Consider the following 16,556-nt stretch of genomic DNA (forward strand, 5'->3'; position numbering starts at 1 on the left):
CCTTCACCCTCGGAGCCGCCCTCACCCCCGCGGGCCGCCGCTGGCTCTCGGCCGGCGCAGGTGCGTTTAGCTGCGGCGGATCAAGCACAGGGCGGCGCTGAGCTCACTTACGTGAGCTTCACTTGCAACAGGGACCCGCGCCCTCTGCAGCCGGAGGCTACCACGGAGCACGCTCACAGCCCACGCATGCAGAACAGCTGCGCGTTGCTTCGCTCTCTCCCAGCTGCGAAAACACTTCAATGTTAAGGGAAAAAAAAAAAATGTGGCCGTGCTTGCGACACAGCCGCTTTCCCAAGCAGCTTCGGCGCTGCTCCCGCGACGCCGTCACTCAGCGCCCGGCGCGGGGGGCACCGCCTCGCACCCCCTGTCGGGCAGGAGGCGGATTGCAGGGGCTCGTCCTGGCCGCGCTCCCTCCTGCTGGCATTGCAGGGGCTCGTCCTAGCCCCAGTCCCTCCCTCCTGCTGGCATTGTAGGCGCTCATCCTACCCTCGGACCCTCCCGCTTGGATTGCAGGGGCTAATCCTACGCCCTCTTCCTCCTGCCGGCATTGCAGGGGCTCATCCTACCCCCGCTCCCTCCCTCTCGCATTGCAGGGGCTCATCCCACCCCTCCCTCTCGCATTGCAGGGGCTCCCGCCTGCCTCCCACCCTGGCGGCGGCGCGGGCGGGAAGCGGGCGGCGGCAAACGACGCCCCTGAGGGAGCCGCGGGGCGCCCACGCCGGAGCCGGCGCTGCCCCGCCGCGTTCGAGGCCCCGGTGCCGCCCGGGCCCGGTACGTGTTGGCAGCGCTCCCTGCACGCTGCCCTGTGCCCGGGTGCGGGGCGGTTACCTGAGGGAGTTAGAAGCGGCGGCCTGTGGCTGCTCGTAGCCAAATGCCCTTCCCCGAGCTGGCACTGAGGCGCCTCACTGTGCACTGCCGAGCAAGACAGCTCTGTTTCCTCACTGAGTAGCTGCGCTGTGTTTTGGGGTCCTGTGGCCACTTTATTATAGTAACCCCAGTGGGAAGTGTGTCTGTAGTCCCTCATGGCTTCCCTAGCTGTTCCCAGCTTTAATATGGAGGCTCTTCATCCCATAACCCAGAAAATACAAAATACCACCCCCAGACTGCGTGACTCGCCCTTCCATTTTGTCTGAAAAGCAACAAGAAGTGTCCTCCGCCAAAACTCTTGTTTGGTTTGGCAGCCATTCTGCAGTGTTTTCGAGACTGTGCTTTTCTAGAAAAAAAAATGTTTTGGTTATCAGCCTCTACAGGTATCACTTTTCTCTCACCCATAAGGCCTGCTACCTGCAAGGAAGGGAATTGTGTTACGCAATGTGATTTAAACTCGGTAAATCTATGTTAACTGTTGCTTCTCTCTTTTTTTACTCTTTTTTTTTCTTCCCCTGAAGGGACAAACCATTTGCAAGCGCTCTGTCCCATTAGCTTTTATGATCTCCGGGAAGACTGAATCTGGTGAGTGGTTCCCAGAGGGTAGCTGTGCTCAGCCAGCAAGCGCGTCGCTGGAACGCTGCAGCACGTGTTTTACAACGTCTTTACCACAGAAAGTCCCCAGGTGGCTATCCGGGATTATTTTAAGCATTAGGAAAGTTGGGGAACAGGCCCTTCTTTTCTGTGTTTGCAAACCAGCAACAATTTTTGTCTCATTCTTTTCAAACGCCCTTTTCCTGAAAGCCATAGCTCCTGGAATTTCCCGATTAAGTGATAATCTTGAAGGCATCTAAAAAAATCTCTAATCCTTACAAGTGGAAGAAAGAAACTTGAAATGCATCTTTTAAGGATGAAAAATAAATAAAAAATACTTAAAATTGCAGTTAGAAAACACTGATATTGTGAATTTTTAGCACATAGCTAAAGTTATTTAAGTTCTTAAATGTACTACACTATAAAAAAGGCAAAGCAAAATCAGAAAAGCAAAGTTGTGTTTAGCATTGCTTCTCAGAAATGTTTTAAGATCAGCAAAAACAAATTGCTTTATTATTTTCTTAATTGCTCCAGTTAGGCGGCTTCAAATAGGTTTTTTTGAGAGTTTGCATGGGGAGGACTGTAAGAACAGCTCTTCTTTGTGCAGTGCTGGGGTCTGAGTTTGGATGAAAAGCAGACTTCCTACTTTACTTTGCAACGCTGATTCACTGACTCATGGTAAAAGGTTTTATCCGAATAATGACATTTTATCTGTTCTTTCTTGTGTCATAAATATTCCAGTTCCTTTACATTGTGCCTGGCTGTGCTGCAATGTATAAAACCATGTGACGATCATACAGCCAATGGGTCATAACTTCATATTGCTGTCACTCACATGAAATGTGTGATTGCTGTTGGATAACACTGGTAAGGTGTGACCAAAGGTGTTTGAAAAACCAAATCCATGGAAAGAAATAGATTCCTATCTCTGGCCAGAGTATGATTGTAAATAGTCACAGCTCAATTACAACCACGTGAATCTTTATGGAATGATCACGGTATCTGGTCCCTCACTCTCACAAAAGTAGCAAGAGAGTCACGTTTTCAGCCCAAAATGAGGAGACTTAAGGAATACACAGATAAAGATTTGCAGGTAAAGAATTTTGAGGGTTATTATTTATTTGGCATGTTTAGGAAATTCCAAATGCTACAAAGTTGGAGCAGGCCTGCTCAGTGCTATGGTGAGGAACGAGCATGTACTCCATGTACTAACTTCTCGTAAGATACCAGATCTTGAGCACTTCAAACTGCCTCATGTTCTTGACCTGGAAATATAGTCAATAACTGGGGGGTGAGAACTTTGTTAGAACTACTATGGACCTAACCACATTCCAAAAACCTGCTATGTATTCTTGGTCTTTTAGTAAATGTGTAGCATTGCATGTATTAAAAACACACCAAAACAAAATGCTCATCTTCACGCACTTCTCTGGGAGCAAGAACTGGAAAAACAATGGTCTGTGATCATGATTAGTGATATAGCCTAAAGTGGTTCTGGATTACTACAGCTTTGATTACAGCAACCTAAGATGATGCATGTAGAGGGAAGTGGATGTAATCAGAGAGCGCATACATTTTCTGTTAACATTAGGAAGGGCAAGAAGGAAAAGAGGAAGGCAAGATCTCCTGTGGTGGCCCATGTTCTCCAGGGTTCTTGTTGCCCTCAGCAGAGTGGCTGTGATGCTTGTGTGCCCTCCTGAGGATGTCTCTGTTGAACTTCTGGCAATTAAACTTGCTTTCCAGGCAGCAGGGGAGCAACTTCAGAGACAGATTCCTCTGTTCACCAGTCCTTGGCAGATGGCAGCCCAGGTGTAGATACAGAGGAATATGTAAGGGATGCTTTTGTCCTTGTCTTTGCTCTGAATATTACAACATCAAAAAAAAAAAAAAAAAACAGAAGTATGATGCACTGTATATAGTAAAAGTATGCTTGATTTTCTGTTATAGTTAACTGAATTAGGTTACACTGCCTATGTAATCTTAATCAGAAGACAATTGATTATTGGTTCTCCAAATAAATACCTGCCTTATAATATTGATTTTTTTTTTTCTTTTAACATCAAGCTGCTGTTCAGGGACAATCACCTGAACATGAACGACACCAGACATCAGTCTCTGTTCTTTGTCAGTCTGCCTGAGCTAGAAAAGCTCTGTGCCATTACAGTAACCCTGAGCCCCCAGCTGGCAGAATCTGAGATAAGGAATGCACAGATAAAGATTTGCAGGTAAAGAATTTTGAGGGCTATTATTTTCAGAAGCTCTTGGGGGTTGTTATTCAAGGATTTTATTAGCAATAATTAACTGAAATAAAATCGGCAACATTCGTAGTAGCAGTAAGCGCAAGCACCTTTTCCATTACATTTTAAATGTGATCTGGCAAAACTAACAAGACCTCCTATGTGGAATTAATAACTAGTTAAAATTAATCTATGATTACATAAAAAGCTGGAATACTTGAGGTGTCTCTTCTGAGCTATGGCACTGCTTTATGGAGGCTGAGACTGAGTGAAGAGAGTACTCATAAAGCACATGTACATTCCCAGTGCACAACAAGCATTATGCCGTCCTATCTGCTAGGAAGGGGAAGAAATGAGAAATTCTACAAAGTAAGAGCCACTGGGATTTGTTTTTCATTTGTCAAAGACTGCAGTCTTTTTCTTAGACTTAAACCCACCATCTTGGGTGGATTAAGAGCAAACGAACTTGGGATACACCAACATACTGTATGAACTGCTAGAAATCAATTAAAATTGTAATGTGTTATGTCTGTAAAAGGTAAGGAAAATAATGTAAGCTGAGCAAGTCGAGTACAGAATTTTTTTCTGATTTTTTTCAAACTTTTCTTTTCTTTGTAGACAACTATTATTTATGCATCAAGACATCCTCTCTGCACCTGTAATTGGAACACTAAATCAAATTTCAGTAGTAATGGCGGTCAGTAATCACTTATTAAACAAATATTTGCAGTTATAGGTACATGTTTTTCTAATGTTTTGTCTGAGGACCAAGTATAATTATATTATTTGAAGCAAACTTGCAGATACATGCATTAGTAATGTGGATGAGAACTTAAGTCTTCTATTATTCTGGTGAAGTAGCCTTCCCAGATGCCACACAATTCACAGTGACTGCAGCAGGGTCAAGGTTCTGCCTTAGCTTTCTAGGCAGCCTTCTGCTTGCTTGGTAATGTATCTTTAGCTAGAAATTAGATTACACTAAGATAAATGCACAACTCCGTTACCATACTCCTTTAAAGTACAGGATATGGTTATTACCTTAACTCTTTCCAAATGTGTTTTTTAAGGTGAAGATACTGATGGGCCAGACTTAATTTATGATTTGCTAAAATATCCCTTTAATGTCAGATACTTGTAAAATTGTGGTTTGTTTGGTTGGTTTTGTTTGTTTGATTTATTTTTCAGATAGCTTTTTTCAAAACTGGAGTGTGTCAAGCATATATAGTGAAACAAGGAGCTACTGTAAGTGCTGAAAGATGTTACTAGTCTCTGTTGTTAGGATTATTATGCTTACCTGCAGTTTCTGTTGCTAGAGACGAGTATTGAAATTTGTTTCTTTTCTTAGAATTTGCACTACGGGATACAGGATTTCAAAGTAAAAAGCACCTGTGCCCTAGGCAAAATGTGACTTGCAAACCTGGTTAAAATAAGGATACTGTATCAGAGACAGAAGTCTTTTAAAAAGCTCCTTTCCAGAGGTGTTAGTATTTACCTAAAGGCGGAGCCATTTGGGTTGGAAACCTGCAGCTCCCCCTTTGGCGCTGTGTGCACGTGTCCCAGTGCTCCCACGACTGGGGTGCTCACACAGCTGAACTGGGTCCCCATTCACGCTTGGGCTATATCCAGCCTCTGTAGAATTGTCCCAGGGAAACACAACAAAGCTTTAGAAAATAAGTGGAACCCTGAGCTGATACATTTTTAGACTGAATATTCTGCATATGTTTTGCTGTGTCCTACTATGCAATGTTTGTGTATTTATGAATATATCTATAGACATACTAAAACTGCTAAGTCAAAAGAGTTATTGTAATAACAGCCAATAGCTCTATTGCTTTATTTGCAAAACCAGGGGACGTGTTTTTTTCTTGTTTCCAGGTGCATAAATGTATATTTGGATTTGGAAAACACATTTATCAAATGCTTTTGTGATCACAAACAACATCTCCTACTGGGTTTGATAGCAGAGCTAATATTTGAAAAGTTTGAGTGTTATAGCTAAGAGATGTGCATCTCGTAAAATACTGCATAGAATTCAATTCAGCTTTCCTTCAACTCCATTGTCATCCCTGTGAAAACATTAAAGGAACTGTGGTGCACTTTACAATTATGACCCATAAAAATCTAAATACTTACATCAACTATTATGCTAACTCCCACTGTACATAAGAAGGTGAAAAGTAAAGATACTAATGTTTACTAGGATTTGGCCCCAAAATACAGTAGCAGTATCTTTGCTGAAGTGTTGACTGAAGCCTTTTAAAAAGCCATTAAATGATTACTCTTCTTCTTTTCTCACTGTCTTTTTTAGCTGGAAGCACCACAAACAGTCACTCCTGCCGTTCTCCAAACCTGTCTCTCGTACACACTCATAGCCAGACTTGCACCCAGATGGAACAAGGCCGGGCATCTCTTGGTGCAAGGTATATTGCTCACCTGTGTGGGGGAATCAACCATTTCATTTTCAATTCTTTATTATTAAAAAGAAGGAAGGGCCTCTTGGACCATCTTTCATTCTACTAAGCTCCATCTTGGTAGATGTTAGTTCCTTTACATGACATCTCTCTGCTAATTGCTGTGTAGGACAATGGTGACTTACCAAAGTATGGAAAAAATAGACGTGTTTCATATAACCATGGTGTAGTTTCCTTATTTCCTGATTAAGTAAAACAGTTTTGTAGATCATTCCTAATACGGAGGAAATGTATTTTTTTCCTAGTCACAATATTAACAGATTATTTTATACAAATAGCTGTTTTTCAGTATCTTCAAAACATATAGCTCCCTGATGAAATCAACTTATTCAGGGATAGCAGCTAAAAGAGCATTAGATTGGTGGCTGATAAAAATTTGACTTCACTGAAACAAACACTGCCTAACAACAAGGTTCCCCTGGGTCTTGCAGCTTGTCTAACCCTATAGGTTGCTAAAACTGGGCAAAACAGCTAAAGCTGAGTAGATCTGCTAAGAAAAGAGAGTGTGGAAAGAGGTTTTGCTTTTTCCTCTATCTGTATTTGACATAACTCTCACAGAAAGTTGATACAGGCCTTCAGTAATCTTAAGGACTTGCCGAGCCAGCCAGTAGGAGATGTGGGATTCTGGTTTCATCAGCAAAGAGACCTATTTTAGGGTCTCTGCCTCACTTTATTTGAAGGGTCTTTTTTATCTTGGAACATTTGACAGATTTCTTTTACAGCACAACTACACAATCAGTTGCAAGTGTGTAGCTAAAAGGGAATAAAATGAGCAGTACAGGGACAAGCAGTTAGGAAGTGGATAAGCAGATGGAAATATTCCCCCGAGGAATTCTTTGAAAATAGGGCCAGAATAAGTGCTGAGAAAAAGTAAAGGTTAGGTTTCTGCCAGTCTGTAGAAAGAGTACTAAGGAGTACCCACACACCCTCAGTTCTTTCTATGATCCTCTCAGTTTCTTCAGATGAACACAGTAGTAATTTGTAGTAGTGCCCAGTTTCTGTCCTACCAGTAAAATTAAAGTGTTCATGTAAAGAACACATAGGAGTGCTAGAGTCACCTACAGTCTACCAGCTTTTAATGATAGGTGGTAAAATATAGTTTGTTTTTGAGGTGTAGAAATTTATTAACTCTTAGTTAAAATTAATTCCATATGCATATTCCTTATTGGGAAAAAGTAGATGTAAACAGTCTTTCTTTCATTTCATGGTAATGGGTTAATGAAAAGTTAATTGATAGAGGGTTCCTTCCCTTTGTGTAAGAAACAAACTTTATAGTAGTCCTGATACATACAAAAGAAACTGTTATCTCTCCATTTTGCTTGCATAAAGATATTGGGCATATGTTTTACAGAATAATATTTGCTTGTTTATTTTTACAAAATAATGTTTACTTATTTATTAAGGGAAGGATTTTTTGTCTCATTCAGGAAGGCAAAATGCTGTTGGTAAGTATGATATTCTGTTATGTGTAAACTTTTGTGAGCAAGATGTAATTATGTGCTCTCATGAGCTAAATGTTGCTATGGCCGTGTCATTCCATTTTTCATTCTGAAATAATGACAGGCAAAATACATTTGATGGCAAGTCTTTCTTTATGTGTAGTAGTTGTCAGGTGAGCTGCACCCTTAAGAGGTTACCCACAGAAAAAGGTAATAATCTGTTATTAATTTTACTCCATGACCATAGATGGAAATTTACTATCAAAAAGTTATGATTAATACATTTAAGTGCATTTGCCTAAAATCAGCATTCTTGCAAAAGATGTGGAAATATTAGGTAGGAAACTGAGCTAAAGTGACTATGCATTAAGTCGCCTAGAGCATACTGTTTAGTTATTGCAAAAAAAATGAAAGAAATAAGGATTAGGCGTTCAACTCTTGGAGCCTAAATTTGCAGTAGGCACATAATGCATTCAGTCCCTGCGCTTGCTTAGGGCTGGCTGAGTATTCCAGAGGAGTAGCAAAAAATGTTTGCCTTGGTCTTACAGCCTTTCTTACTGACCACTACTGCATGCTCTGTACTGGGCTACATAAGCTAAGCCAATATTTGTATTTACTTATATGCAATTACTTATATTTGTATCAAAGACATTTGCTTTAAAAGTGGGTATTTGTGTATCCAGGATATGAGTATCAAGCATCCAGTTGCATGGACAGCCATGAGTTATTAGAGAGGTCTACTGTATGGAGGATAGTTCATTATTTTCATAGCTAAAATGCAATTTATTTCTATTTCTGTGCTCAGAGAGGTTTATCCAATGATTTCCAAACTCAGCATTTAAATAAAAAATATTTTAAATAAAAAATCCGTTTATCTTTTGCTTAACAAATGGGCTACTGAGGCACGCTGCTCTGGGCTTTGTTTTTACTTCAGTTATGGACCTCAGTGTATCAGAGACACAGCTTTGCATCAGTGTGGAGGCTTGCTCAGTCCGTCTGCCGCCCCCCGAGGTACATAGCAGCTCTGCTTTCTACAACTTTGTCTTACTTTTCTTTATATTCTCTTCCCTCAAATGACTTGAACTTAGTGGAGATAGAAGTGTTTGTTTCAGGTTGTACTAAGACAGGGATCCTATGAGCTGGCTACACGTATCTAAGTGTGTAACGTCCCGTGTTACATGCCTGTTGATGCATTCTAGCAAGCAAACTAAACTCAACTTTGTAAACTAGAGATTACAGACCAATAAAGAGGCTTTTGGAAAAATACTGTCTGTTTATAGCGTTGAAGTGTCTTCATGCTTATAGTTGCCTTCTAGGCAACTGGGAAGGCCTCATAGTGCCACCTCTACCTATAGAAAGCTTTGAGTAACAAATGTGAAGCTACAGATCAAGTTGTCAGTGCTGCATAAAAGATTGGTGTGTCATTTTTTCCTGGAGTCTTCTGTTTTCTATGCAACTTTCAAAACGTGGGAACAGCCTGGACTGTTTTGCTTTTTAGAGTAATTAGGAAATACTTTAGGAAAACATGGTTAGGATTAAAAAATAACCTTTTTTCCTGACAGGAATGTCGCCTTCGCTAAATATGTTTATACAGAGGGGCATATTTGTCAGGCTTGTCAGTTTCTTCCAAAATAAGTATTTTTGATCTGAATTCTTCTTTAGAAGAGAACAGAATTACCTTTTGATTTAACTAGACAACATAAATATTAAGGATATATCTTCATGAATCAAATTGCAAAATTACACAAAGCAGTGATAGAACTGATCACAATGTGGTTTCTCAACTAGTTTTTAATACTTATCTTAAGATTCATGCCTTCCTACTATTCTAAAACAGAAATGGCAAGATTTTCCTTCCAGTGAGTTAATGCAAACCATGGCAGACCACAGAGCGAGAAAATATTTCTTAAATCTAAGTCTTTGACTGGATGCTACAGACAAACCTTTCCTTTGTGAAAATATATGGTGTCTCTCGAGCTGCTCACAGGGGAAAGGTGTGTTGTATATCTTGTTATTGCTCTTGCTGGAGGCTTTGCACTTGCTTAGGTAAGTTGGTATATGTAGCAACTAGATTGTCAGGCATGAGTTTCTGAACTGAATTTAGAAAAGAAAATACTTGCAGGGAAGTGGGATAGCTGAGGAATTCCTTCTTGAAATAAGATTTGTATCTCATTGATTTAAATAACCTTTAAACCTACATACCATTTGGAAGTGTGGTTATAACCATGGAGATAATATCCTTCCAAAATAAGCAGTCTGTGAGAGCTGATGAATTAATAATAATGTAAGACCTTCAGGGTATTTTAATACACATAATTCTTGCTGCATACTTTTTTTTTTTTTTTTTTTTTTTTTTACTGTTGCAGAGTATTTACAAATAACTTTGCTTTCTGTTTTAAGCTGGGAGAGTTTGATATTTCGGAAAACATCTTGAAGATATTTGACAGCAATGAAAACACTGTGATTGACAGACATTCCATTCTAAGTAACTGGTGCTATGTCTTGCCAAGGTAGGAGTTTGTTTAAATTCCAGCAGAAACAAACATTTCCTGGGATATGTGCTGTTTTACCTTCAGGAATCCATTTTACTTTTATTCTCTTATTCTCCTTAAAGAAAAGGCAAAAGAAAAATAATCAGTGAAGGCTACATTTGACATTTAAATGTTATTTTGGTTTTAGTAATCTGCTACTTCATGATGTGTAAGAGCTTTCTCTCAAGTAGAATTTTATCAGAAAGCATCTATTTAAAGAAAACATATTTCCCCTTTTATCAGAAGTTATCTCTATTTTCACCAATTATTTTTATCACAGCAAAATAGAAGTAATAATATTTTTCACCCTGTTCTGCATTCATTGTAATTGTATAACAGACAAAAAGAAATCATACCTGTAAATGTCAAACTCTATTCCATATTTCAGGAAAAATATGAACATTGCTGTTGTTCTGTCATTACAGATACTTAAACATATTAGCTAAAGATAACAGTCCTCAAAACATAACAATAATCCATAAATATTTTCAGTGCCAAAAAATGAGATTTTTTTTCCAAAAGTCCAGTGTGTTTTCAACAGTGCTGTACAACATCCTTTCTAAGTATCTTTTCTCTGTTCACGCATAGCATGAAAATGGGTCAGGTCATAAGCATCAGCCACACAATTCCTCCAGAATCTCCTTTTCACACGTATAAAGACTTTCAGATGCACTGGAAGAATCTGGTAAGAAAGAATAGGCTATTTTTAAAATTTTAAAATTTTCTCTCCATCTTTCCATTTGTTCAATTTGTATTTTTACATGTAAATTTGTATTTTTTATACATATTTCTAGTATGGATATATTCTTCCAGAGAATTCTGAAGAGACAAAAACATACTGCAGTGTTTACTTCAAGCCCATAGGGGAAAGACTTTTTACGTATCCTTTGTGTATATTTTTGTTATGCCTCCTTCACTACTGCTCATGCTAAGTTCTAAATTTTCATCTTGGAATGTGCTGCATTTGCTTCTTGCAGAAGTTTATTAGAGTCAGTGAAATTGTTTCACTAGGCAAATTGGAACAAAATATGAGTCTCTTTGTATTGAGTAATCTTAAGTCAAATAGATTGCTTGGCCTCACAACTTCCCGAAACACAGTAATGCCATTCTGAACAGAGACCTAAAAGGAACAGTTAAATTAATGCTATGTGTTGTTTCACGAAAGAAAAAAAAAAAGTCTTTACAAGATTCAATTTGAAGTGAGTTTTCCTGCTAGGAAAGACTAGACTAAAGAATATTCAAGTTGAGCAAGCCTGGTTAGTACAGTATAAACTTATTAAAGTTCTCTAGCTTCTAAAGCTTTGGTTCTTTAAGAAAGTAAGTGCTTTATTTTCAGATTTTTGAAAAAGCTTTAAACATTTGCATGCTTTCTTCCAAAAAAGACGATTCAAAATTATAGAAATGTAAGGAACTTTGTTATGTCTCCTGAACACTTATTCAGGTACCCTTTAAGTTGCATTCGAAGTCAACCCGTGCAGTATTTCCCTCGAGTAGATTTAGAAAGTGTGTTGAACTCTTTTGTTTCTGACATGAGGTCTAATCTTCCGTGTCTGTGTGGATTTCCAGTAAAGATGACTACCAAAGCACTTTATGCTACACAGGAACTCTCCAGAGCTCTAGTACGTGCAAGTCTTTTATATCCATATGAATGTACGAGTGTTCATGCTATGAGGCGATCTTTATTGTGTTCAGAACACCTAAGAGCATAATAGTATCCTTTTCTCAACAAACAATTGTTAGTATTGTACCCCTTAATTAAGGTGTAGTTTAATATTATAAAACTATTTACATTGTTATATTCTTGTTTGCACAACTGTATACAAAAATGTAAGTTATCTTAATTACTTGCTATCAATGTATGCAGTCCTGACATACTTGTTTACAGTTGTTCCCAGAACAACTCTTTCCTCTTCCATAATAATGATTTTTGTGCGATTTATTTCTAAAAAGGAAACTACAAAAAAGATAAAATTGTGTGGACATTTAAGCATTTAAGAATACTCAGGCTGTACGTTTTACTTTGCGGCAAGTGATAGAAAGGAAGAGAGCAATCTCAACTTTCATTTGAGGTTGCAAAAGAGGCTGAAACTGAAATTTCCTCATAAGTCATATTTGAAAGAAGTAATGACAGAAACTGCGGATTCTAAAATACTATAATCCTCTTTCAGAACACAATTCCTGTTTATGTCACTTCAGTGATCAAAGCTAGAAGGGCTTCTCCTTGTCTTCAGCAGTTTTTAAAGACACTGAGACTGTCTTTTGCTTAGACTAGAAATGCTCTTAGAAGTCATAAAAGACAGGGAAAGTAGTCAGACAACTCTGCAGACCCTCTGAAAGTGCTAAGCAATACCACACTGGAAAGCACTAAACCAAGATAATGACTAAAATTTACATCTTCCCTTCTGCTGAGAAATAAGATATTCTCAGTGTAGTTTATGAATCTAGAACTGGGGGAGGAGAAGACAAATGCATTGATAGTGACCACAAAATATTGTTTAAATCATTCTCTTTTAAAGCAGGAGACTGTATGTTTTATATTGTGATGCAAACTGAGAATTATATTATATAGTGATGCATGAGGTGGCACTTTGAGATATTTAAACCCAGTTCATTTAATTGGGCAACCACTGTTGTATTGCAGGAGATAAAATCTAAGCGTATGACACTGGCTGGTGAAGTGGTTTGTGCATCATCTCTAAGCCAGGCTCCTCCAAGGAAAGACTTTTCCTAGTTCCCTGCGCAGTATGGAAAACAGCCACTGGATGGAGCATTTGATCAACGAGCCAAAAACATGTATTTCTTTGAGTATCAGTAAAGGTGTGGGAAAGGTTAGCACTGAAGCAGCGCAGAAATCAGTGAGTAACAGGCAAATACCAGGAGTATCCGACTTACAAGTTCACTCTCCAAAATCTTTAGGAAGGCCTCAAAGTTCAGCCTTTGGCTCCCCCCCAAAAACTGTTAACAAAATTATACCTATTTTCAAAGGAAAGTTGATGCAAATGAATGGAAAAAACACAAGACAGACTGATGGGAAGAAAAAAGAATTTTCTGGGAGACAGTCAGTAAAAATTATGGATGCTTCATCATCTGTGCTGACAGCATGCAAGTCCAGCATAACTCAGGTTTACAAACCTATTCAAAACGTGTCAGTCAAAAATCCTACTCCCAGCAGTGCACTTCAAACAGTAACAGAGAAAACATATTTAAAACATGGTATATCTGTATTTCAGTGGAAAAGAGAGTCTGGTAGACAAACAACTAAATCTGATTATTCTGATAGCTCTCCTTCAGGTGGGAATTCAAGTAAAGTCATTCACAGTAAGAAAAATTCTCCTTCATTACCTAAGAATGCTATGTCAGTGGTTCAGAAATCAAACATCAGTGGGAGTGTGAGTACATGTGCAGCTCTTACTTCCAGTACAAAAAAGGGGAAAAAGTTTACAAGTCAAAGTACCACACAAGTTCTTGAGAAACAACGCAACTCACAGAAAGTACAATTGCAGATTGGTAAATTGGACACTGAAATGACAAACTCTGGTTTATCACAGCGGCAAACAAAAAGATCAAATGAAGGAGCCGGGTTAAATATTCATGAATCCATCTCACATGATACCATGTGCACAGAAAAGAACGAGGAACATCAAAACTCATGCCGTTACAAGGACTGCCTCGCTAAGGCAGCCGGTCGTTCAAAAGTTAGCAATGAGCAGGTATGGTAAATACAGCAGGCATTCTTCCTGGGTTTCACAAATTCAGTATATCCTAGAAAACAACAAGCAATAAAGAGCCTGACTTTCATCATATTCTACCATCATTTTCTCTGTGTAGTTTTCTAAATTTCTACGGTGTGTGTTAATGTTTTCAGCCTCTGCTATTATTTATTTTTTCCTAAAAAGGAAGAACACTCACTTTGTCATCTGAGATCAATACACTTATTTAGGCTTTTTTAATATAATTAGTTTTCATATTTTAAAACTTTTTATTAAACCAGACTGAGATTTGGATAAAGCTAATATGGTAACATTTTCCATGTTCAGTCTGTCTTCATGCAAATCTGTATTAATAACTAGATCCTGAAAAGAATCTTAAATCTCATCAGTTGTGTTGATCTTGCTGTAGTGACTGTAAGGCACAGGGCTCTTAGACAAACATAAAAGAATTAAATTATTATTTTTTAAAACTTAATCAAAGTTTCATTAAATTACAAGCTGCTGTAGGGGAAAATCCTACTGATTTAAAGGAAAAAATATTCAGAGTGAGAGAAGTCAGTCACTGGAACAAGTTACACAGAGAGGCAGTAAAACTGTTGCTCTTGCAGATTTTCAAAACTTGGCTAGCCAAGGACCAAAGCAGTCTGATCTAACTTAGTTAGCTCTGCTTTGAGTAGAAGTTAGGATGAGCTGGCCTCCAAAGGTCCCTTACCAGATGAACTTTCCAGATTCTGTGACTGTTTTTCAGTAGAGCAAGTGCCCAAACTGATTTCCGTGCTGTTTTTGTGTGGATGATATCCCGCAGACTGGGCACTTGAATGATGTCTGTTGCTCTTATCGCTGTTTTCATGTATAAAATGTGATTGGGTAGATGATTTCACATTTGTGTTATGAGGGCATCTTTGGTATCCCATGAGTACAGTTCTTCAGGTCTATTAGTTCTTAAATGTCCAAGCATCCAGAAATAAAAAGCACCAGATTATTACAGTATGACAGACACAGAGTAGCTGTTTAGAATGACAAGACATACAGCAGTATCTAACAGGGATAAGCAAGTTTGTGAAGATGAAGTGTGGTTTGGGGAGCAATTAAGTTATCTGTACAGTTCACATTGGTGTTAAGTACTGATGGGATGCACTGATGAGGTCAGACAAAATTTATTAATGGAAGACACTGATTTTAACTAGTAGAAAATGCTGGATTTTTTTTTTTTGCTGTAAACTTTTTTTATAAGATTTTTACAGGGAATGAGCATCTGAAATGTGAAATGTCGACCTCAAAACAGACTTACTCAATGAAAGGCAGCAATGTGGAAGCACCTGTAAAGAAAGATTGTGTCAAAAGAAGGCAGGTAAAAAAAACATACAAGCCATCTCCCTCCCCCATCCCAACCCTCTCTGCCTCTGATTTGGTCTACAAGGATTTAAATTAAGAGATAAAAAAGGTAAACACATGTTTTGTCATGTTAGTATGTTCCAGTTAAATCAGGGAAAGCAACAAAATCTTATTGATCCTACTCTAAATAAAGTTAGCCTCCTCCATCAGTTATGTTAAATATTGTATCAAGTGCATGTTTAAAATACTTGTTTTGTGCAGAAAATGGTGCTGAAATTAAAAGACTTAGTGTAAAGGTTTTTGAAGAAGATATTCTAGTTCTACAAAAAAACAGTTTTATCCTGCCTAATCTATAACTATGGGCATTTTCCTAACCTATGTAAGTGTCCAAAGTGTATAAGAGTTCCCAAGAGTTCATTGTAATTCATTCTTTTTTTTTATAACTTATATTCTCTTAATTATTTAATATATTTCAGTTGCTAGTGACAGAAAGGGTCAACAGCAACAATTAGATAGGCTCCTCATTATGCTTTAATTTTTATATACTTTCTTCTGTCTAACATTAATAGTATGTACTTCTAAAGTCCTAAGTTTTGCTTCTAAAATCTTAAGTTTTGCTGTTAGCCACCCATGGGCTGTACTTCTATTTCTGACTGTCAGTTCTTGAATATTCAGTAGCCTCTTTCCTCTCCTTCTCCTTGCAGCCACATTGGTAATAGTTTTACTGTCTAAAACCGAGGCAAATAGGTTGGTGGGGGAACGGTGCCCCAGCCCTGGCGAGCCAGCCCAGGTCCCGTCCCCACTGCCGATGCTGGAGCTCCGGGGCAGGACATGGCTCCGGGCTGGGAGCAGGATCTGGTGACTGGCTGGGGATGGGCTCTGCAGTGCTTGTCTCTCATGCAGTTCCCCTTCCTCCCAAAATAACAGAGAATGGGGCTGAATCTTGCTGTATGCCGTGGGCATGCCAGTTAGCACTTCTCTGAAAACTCAACCCTTATCATTATCTCTAGTTTGGACACCAAAACTGATCAGTTGCTTCTGGAAGTCTTGGCTGTCAGTGCTTACAAGGCTATTTTCAAAATAGCTCTGGTTTTAATTATGTTTGTATTGTACATATGTTCCTACCTTACATGAGATTTACACTGATTAATATAAGTGTTTATTTTCCATTTCTGATACCTCTTAACGAAGAATTTCTCTCAAAAAACCTGTTGGTTGAGTTGATAGCTTAGTGTTACTACTTTGCTTTACTACTTTTCGGTTGTTGTTTCTTGTTACAGAAAGAAGAGGGCTCTTCAAAATTAAAGAAAGCCAAAAGAAGTAAGTCTTCTGTTTAGGAAGTTCTGAAGGACTGCAGGAAAACTCTGGGTAT

The 16,556-nt window shown here is 38.8% G+C and overlaps 1 protein-coding gene across 1 annotated transcript; it reads left to right on the plus strand.

Annotated features, from left to right (window-relative positions):
• The first annotated feature begins 3,506 nt into the window (after window positions 1–3,506).
• CUNH18orf63 (chromosome unknown C18orf63 homolog) lies at window positions 3,507–15,397 on the plus strand. Its single transcript, XM_088535656.1, is given in 13 exon segments — window positions 3,507–3,686; window positions 4,317–4,395; window positions 4,884–4,940; window positions 6,007–6,118; window positions 7,573–7,614; window positions 8,543–8,619; window positions 10,009–10,118; window positions 10,728–10,824; window positions 10,934–11,019; window positions 11,581–11,758; window positions 12,781–12,857; window positions 12,859–13,849; window positions 15,084–15,397. Coding segments are annotated over 13 exon segments (2,238 nt in total). The 5' UTR covers window positions 3,507–3,552; the 3' UTR covers window positions 15,282–15,397.
• The last annotated feature ends 1,159 nt before the right edge of the window (window positions 15,398–16,556 follow it).

The sequence above is a fragment of the Tinamus guttatus genome, unplaced genomic scaffold, assembly GCF_059628265.1.
Source record: "Tinamus guttatus ecotype Peru unplaced genomic scaffold, ASM5962826v1 Tinamus_guttatus_pri_ptg000639l, whole genome shotgun sequence".
NCBI classification, from domain to species: domain Eukaryota; kingdom Metazoa; phylum Chordata; class Aves; order Tinamiformes; family Tinamidae; genus Tinamus; species Tinamus guttatus.